Source organism: Amaranthus tricolor, chromosome 7 (genome assembly GCF_026212465.1).
Source record: "Amaranthus tricolor cultivar Red isolate AtriRed21 chromosome 7, ASM2621246v1, whole genome shotgun sequence".
Classification (NCBI taxonomy): Eukaryota; Viridiplantae; Streptophyta; class Magnoliopsida; order Caryophyllales; family Amaranthaceae; genus Amaranthus; species Amaranthus tricolor.
In genome coordinates, this window is record NC_080053.1 from 6,569,165 (window position 1) to 6,576,541 (window position 7,377).

The 7,377-nt window shown below is 33.2% G+C and overlaps 1 protein-coding gene across 1 annotated transcript; it reads left to right on the forward strand.

Moving 5' to 3' along the window:
• Nucleotides 1-1,553: 1,553 nt before the first annotated feature.
• Nucleotides 1,554-2,732, forward strand: LOC130818110 (probable xyloglucan endotransglucosylase/hydrolase protein 23). Its single transcript, XM_057684150.1, has one exon. It carries the CDS (start codon nt 1,734-1,736, stop codon nt 2,592-2,594), a length of 861 nt encoding a protein of 286 aa, XP_057540133.1. The 5' UTR covers nt 1,554-1,733; the 3' UTR covers nt 2,595-2,732.
• Nucleotides 2,733-7,377: the final 4,645 nt, after the last annotated feature.

The following is a 7,377-nucleotide window of genomic DNA, read 5'->3' on the forward strand; positions in this document are numbered from 1 at the left end:
ATTCCTCAATCTCGTTTGAAAATCAAAGAATTGAATTCCTATATTTCAAATCCACATAGTTGTTTGGAAAATATTGGAATTGAATTCCCAAATTTAAATTCTATAGCATTGTTTGGATAACCTTGTAATTACACTCAACCATAAAAACGGTAAAAATGAACATACAGTACTATAGAAATGATGGCCAAGTATTACTTTCTAAACCTCAATAGTGAAATATATGGAGAAGGAAAGGCAAGTATTACTTTTAAAATAATAAATTAATTATAGTAGTCGGAAATTTCCGAGTCACACAAAACATAGAGTACCACTGCCATAATATAGAAAAGTAATAAATAGTGAATTCTAAACAAATTTATTATTAAATGAAAATGTAGTGAAACTTCGGATGAACACGGTTCGATTTGGTCTGATCTGATACTAAAATCAAACCAAATCAAAAATTTCGGCCAAGAAAATTTTCTAGACTGGATCGGACCAAACCGTTTTACAACAGTCTGGTCTGCTGTATTGTTTTTATTTTTTTATTTTTATCCAAATTAATACACGTGTTTATCAAATATTTCGCATCTATAATCACTAAACATAATAATTTATAATTAATTGATAATATCAACATCGTTTAAGTATATATTATTATACAAAAATTACTACATCTTGAAATATCTAGGTAGCAACTTAATTTCTTTTTAAAAAAAATTATGATTTGGACCATTGTAAGGTTTGCAGTATGGGCTGGTCTAGTATGAAAAATAAAAAATCGATACCAAAACGTAAACCATAATTTATTTTAAAAAAAACAGATCAGATCATTTTGACCGTAAACCAGACCAAATACTAAAATTTTGATTTGATCTGATTTGATTTACGGTTTAGAATTTAGACTAAACTTTGTTCAGTACGTGGAACCATATGAAACAAGTTAGTAATAAATGGTCCTTCATCACCAATAGTACAACCTTGGAAATTAAAATAATAAATAAATTCATCTATGATTTGCTTAAGTATCGTTGGAAAATAAAAAAAATTTCAATTTGGGGTTCACCAAAATTTATTTCCCAAATTAGTGTTCATTAAGAAAAAAACTAATTAAATCTATTTGATTGTGGTTTGGAAAGTTCCAAACCTCTTAAATATCTCCCACGCAAAACAAAACCAAAACTAAATTAATTTCAATTCCAAAAATAAATTTTAAAAAAATAATGAATATGAATTGAAATTAGGGAAGGTATGGGATGGAAATGAAGAGTTTGTTTTTTACTTGGGTTGAAATTGTGTTGGAATTGGGCCAATTCCAATTTTAATTTTTCAACTTAAACAAACAATAGAATTTAACCAATTCTATCAATTCAAATGAAATGGCCAAATTCAAACATGGATCAAAATTATTTATATCAACAACTAAATGGATAGCCCCTCACCTTTTTATTGTTCCAAACACGCTCCAGCTATTCACCAGCTACTTGTTTTTACACTTTGTCCAGCTATCAAAACAGCTCACTCCCCACTCGCTTTTTACTCCGTAGAACCTTTCTAGATGGGTTCATTATTTTGCTGAAGATAAGGCTTTTCATTCCAACTGGTAAGAAGTAAGAACCAAGAACCTTCCTATCTTACTTAACCCATCCGTAAACTCCTTATATAAACCCCTTTCCTCCTCATTTGTGAATTCATCAAACCAACACAAAGAAGAAAAAAAATAATAATAATCCAAAGCTCAGCACAAGCTAAGTATGGCTGCTTCCTATTACTATCGTATTTTGTTAGCATCTCTTTTATTCATCGCCACTACTTGTTCAGCCAATTTCTACAATGACTTTACCATTACTTGGGGAGATGGTCGTGCCAACATCCTCAACAATGGGGATGATCTCACCCTCTCCCTCGACAAAGCTTCTGGCTCTGGCTTCCAGTCCAAGAACGAGTATCTCTTTGGTAAAATCGATATGCAGCTTAAACTCGTCCCTGGCAACTCTGCTGGTACTGTCACCGCTTATTATCTTTCATCCCAAGGTCCCACCCACGACGAGATTGATTTCGAGTTCCTTGGGAATGTTAGTGGGCAACCTTACACACTTCACACCAATGTGTTTGCCCAAGGGAAAGGCAACCGCGAGCAACAATTTCACTTATGGTTCGACCCAACAAAGGATTTCCATACTTACTCCATTCTTTGGAATCCTCAAAGGATTGTTTTCTCTGTGGATGGAATTCCAATTAGAGAATTCAAGAACATGGAATCACAGGGAGTCTCATTTCCTAAGAGCCAACCCATGAGGATTTACTCTAGTCTATGGAATGCTGACGATTGGGCTACTCAAGGTGGGCGGGTTAAGACTGATTGGACACAAGCCCCATTCACTGCTTCCTATAGGAAGTTCAATGCAGATGCTTGTATTTGGGCTTCTGGGTCATCTTCATGTGGGTCGGTATCCACTCCTTCGTCGACTTCAAGTTGGTTAAACCAAGATTTGGATACAACAAGTATGGAAAGGATGAAATGGGTGCAGAAGAATTACATGATTTATAATTATTGTGCTGATATTCAGAGGTTCCCTCAAGGTCTTCCTGCAGAATGCACGCCCACTTCTTAAAGCATAACAATTTTGCTATCAGATAGCGTTACTGTATTAGATTTAGATTGAATCAAATTCTTTATTCTTTAATTCATTCTTCCAAATGATCTGATGTAATATCGTAAGTAAATTTAATGAAATACATAATTTCAGTGATTTAATCTATAAAGAATATCCTTTTTTGCCAAGTACTTTCACCAAATTAGTCATACTTCTATTGTCAATTATAATTCTCTTTTATAGTTCTAACTTTTACAAAAATTGACAGTAAACAGCAGACACAAACTCTCTCTGTAGGGGATGAATAGAGAGTGTCTGGTTTCTCTAATTACATGCTTCAGTTAAAGATTACTAAAATAGAAGGGCGCTCTACAACTTATAAACTTGAAAAATCAAGATCATTATAAAAACTACTCCTCTGTTATGGCTAAATAGTTTAATTTACATTTTGCACAAAGACTAAAAGAAGACAGAAAGTAAACTGCCCTATTAATTAGGGTTTATGAGTAAGAGTTGTTTTGGGTTGATTTTTCTGTATGTCCATTAATCATAGAAAGTGTACGTATTTATACAGAGAATTACCCTAAATTTCAGCTAATCAAATCTCCGAATTATAGTAATTGATTATACTGATTTGTACCAAATATTGCATTTCGTGTTTTAGTTTTATTCTTTCTTACAAAAGATCGGGTATTGTGGGTTAAAAAGCCGAGGTATTTAGAAATAAAGGAAAATATATAGAGTAAAAATGATGGTCATATCCAAAATAGATTCGGGATATAGAGTAAAATGAAAAAGTAGCGAACTGAGAGTAAGAAGTATATTCTTCTCTTAATTTTAGGTATTCTTTTACACTTTTATTGAGTTATGGTAAAGCCTTAGAAATTGTAAGTAGAAGATGGTGATATTAATTGAGGTTTTAATTTAAGGTGTCAAGAATTAATAAAAAAAGGTTTGATTTTCATCGATGAATTTAATAGCTCTGTATACATATGTATGTGTTTGAATCAGGATCTCCAGGAGCAGAATCCTAGTCTTTACCATCAGCTGCTAGTCTTTACTATCAGCTGAGTGGTCTTCCTAAAATCATTTAAAGGACAAAACAATAAATGAAAAGCTGCAAAAGAATAGTGTTGCTATGGTACCCTGTCACCTTAATGATATGACTGATGAGTCCTTTAGTTGACGAGAGGTTTCCCGAAAATGGGTAAAAGTTATTTTTTGTATTTAATGCTGACCTACATAGCAAATGGAAAGTCGCCAAGCACAAGGATGTAGTTGACTCTACATGAAAAGCTAAGCAAAATCACATATAGAGTCGTAAAAATAAGCTCAAAAGGGACATTCCTTAGTACCATAAGGGTTTCTGAGCTCCAAGTCATTGATGACTTATAAAAACTCTCCTATTTACCCTTCCAAGGTAACTGATTTTCATTCAACCTTAACTTGTGAGAAAAACTTAAGAGAACTTATTGTTCTTGAATCATTGGCACTAAGAAACTTCATTTTTTCCTGTGAGACAAGAGTATTGATTTAGGCCTCACGCCATAAACAAACTCTAGCCAAGATCGTCTAAGCTAAGGCCTTCTTGCACTTGAGATTGGGTTGATTGTGTACTCTAGTTATATTCCCACTAACTTGAGCGTCGAAGCAAACTCCCGAAGAATGGCTAGATAACAAAGACAAAACACTAAACCAACAAACCTCCTCACAAACAAACAAATCCAAGACTAACGAAGCTTCCTATTGAATTTGATTGTGTCCCATCCTAGACAGGAACAATTTGGCACTAGAAAAAGGGTCAATCATTCTTTCTTGGCCAAGATTTCTCCTTGAGAATTACACTAAAATGATTACCAATCATTTAAAAGCAAAAAGCCAAAAGGTGACACGTTTTGGGCAAAGTACTAGTCAAGCCAAAACCAAGGGGAATATAACCCCTAACCAAGGAAAAACAGGCCTTGACATGCCAGGGATCCTAACTTTCCCAAAACATTATTGAGGTTGCACACTTTCAAAGATGGTTAAATCAGTCTAAATATGCCTAATAGGGGAGAGGTTGCAAAATCTCATCAACAGGTCAAGAAAAAACAAAAAAAGAGAGAAACCTTAATGGTTCATAAGCAAGAAGCCATCACCATAGACACCAAAACAATCACAATAATTATACCTAATAGGGAACGAGTTGGGAACCTTGGCTACGACCCTTGCCAACGCCATTACCTAAGGAAGAGGGGAGACTGCTCTATTTCGGAGGGCACCCTTACATCAAAGGCTCTCTCCAGTTCGTTTCCAAGGCTTCAATGAAGTGGGAGGAGGCAAGTCTTATGCGCATGAACTCTCAAGGAGGGAAGAGAGTACATGTACCTGTGTAAGGGGAGACTTTTCTCGAAGGACCAATAACAAAGGAGAGATGGACCTAGTCCTAAACTCAATGAAAAGCATCAAGGTAAGACCCTTAATGAAAGATATAAATGGTACAGACCACCCTCCAAGCAAGGAGATTTGGAGCTAAGTGGGCCTACGACTTTAGCCTTTAACCCTTTTAGGCTCCAACACATGAAAGGAGGGATCATGTTACAGTCTAAGGAACTAGATCAAGGACATAAATAAAGGTAGCGGTCTGCCCCCTAAGTCCCCAAACACCCAAAAATCCAGGTTGTTTTGGAAGATACCATTTATACCGGAGATTGTAGGATCTCTAACCAAAAGGGTGAATTTCCCCGTTCAGCTAACCTATAAAGGGATGACTTGCCTGCTAGACCAAATGTCCGCCTACAACCATGAGATGGACATGGAATATCCCACCAATGCTAGTTGGTGCAAAAAGTTTATCCTTACACTTACTATGACAACAAAAAGTTGATCCATAGGATACTAGATGGGTCAATTACTAGGACAACCCATCTGAGAGACCTAAAAAGTAGTCTTGGACCAAATGTGTTAAAAATTTTACCTACAAGGACACTAGAGGCAACGAAAACACAAAGGTTGGCTTGAACCATCTCAGTGAGTTAAAAAAGTCTCAGACCAAACAAATTCAAAAGCCTACCTATTTAAAAACAAGGAAAATACAAAAACATAGTCCAAATCCTTCAAAAGTAAGAAGACACTAGACTAGTGGGGCGATGTAACGGACTCAAAATTCTTAATCTTAATTGTCCGATTAAGTATTCCGAATTTTCAATTCAAATTTCTAATCCTTTAGTTTATCTATTTCAAGCCATGTTTAATTCCTATACCTTTTCCGAGTTTGTATAACGTTACGTTTTAACTTTCTTTCTTAAACTAGCATTACTACTTATTATGTAAACATTATAACTTTAATTTAATACATAAAAATGAGTCATATTTTTATTATTAACTTTAAGTATAGTTTTAAGCAAAATTTTCTAATTAAAGTACATATTTTAATGATCAAATTTACCCATTATTTTAAAGTATATTCACTTGTACATACTAGAATAAAAATTTGATGAATCAAAATCCTTTCTACTTAACCCGTGATGTTCATTACTTACACAAGCTAACCTTCTTCTACACTTCAATCTCTTATACACCCACTTACACACTCCAACTCTTACAAGTTTACTTCCACACTCCAACTCTTACACATACACTTACATACTCCAAACTACTTACACAAGTTAACCTTCTTCCGTACTCCTAACATTCTTTTTTTCATACAACTTATGAATTAGAAGTTGCCAAAACCCATTATAAATATCCCCTTAGCCATGAGATCACTTAAACCGCCATCATTAAATCTTTCTTACATTCTTTCTTATATTTTAACTTCATTAAAATCTTACTACCTTAATACCTTTATTATTAGTTGAAGAAATTCAAGAAGATGGAGCTTAGAACACTCTTTTATTTAGCTTAAATCATCATCATTTTGGAGCATTATTGGGTTATTACTTTGGGTACTTAATGTATCATTATTTTTTGAGTTTGGATTTATTTATTTTGGGAGCTTAGAAGATCATCATTGTTTTGGAAGTTTGGATTAATTATCTTTGGAGCATTGTTATCTATCTTGGAGGGTCTTATTTCTTATTAGTTTCTTAATTAGTACTTGGTACTAATCCTTGGTGTTTGTATGGTATAACTTCTTACCAGACTCTTTTTGTGGAATTTCACATTATATTTACTTAATAATATGCAAAGTATGAAATAAGTTGATATGTTTTAGTAGGAACTTAATTTAATGAAATTATGATCAAGATCATATTAAGTATGTGTATGCTAAAAGTATTTTTAGTATGTTAATTTATAATCTTTGAACAAGTTTAGGAAGTTGGGTGAAAATTATATTTTAGTGATATTAAGTATGATTTATGTTATAAGCTAGTGCTAGTATGTTTATGAGTTATGTGTTACATTAGGAATGTTATTATATTTAAGAATTTTTATGTTAGAATTTTTATTAATATATTTATGTTAGGCTTCAAACTAGTTTATAAGGTAGTAAGTTTTTTTATGAACGTATTTTTTTATTAAGTTTGGTTATATTAAGAATATTGTTATTATACTTTATTTTGAGATTTAAGTTTATCGTTAAATTCATAGTAAATTTCTAAGTTATTGTGTAAAGTTTTTATTTTTGTAAGTGCTTATGTTAGTCAATTAAATCTAGAATTTAGTATGATAAATCAAATTAAGTCGTTCTTTTTATGTGAAAAGGCCTCAAAACACTCGTAGGCCATTCGACCACTACCATACTAGTGGAAAAAAATGTATTTGCTGCTCATTATTTGCTGTGGTTTTTATGTATTAGCAGCAAAAAATAGGAAAACGT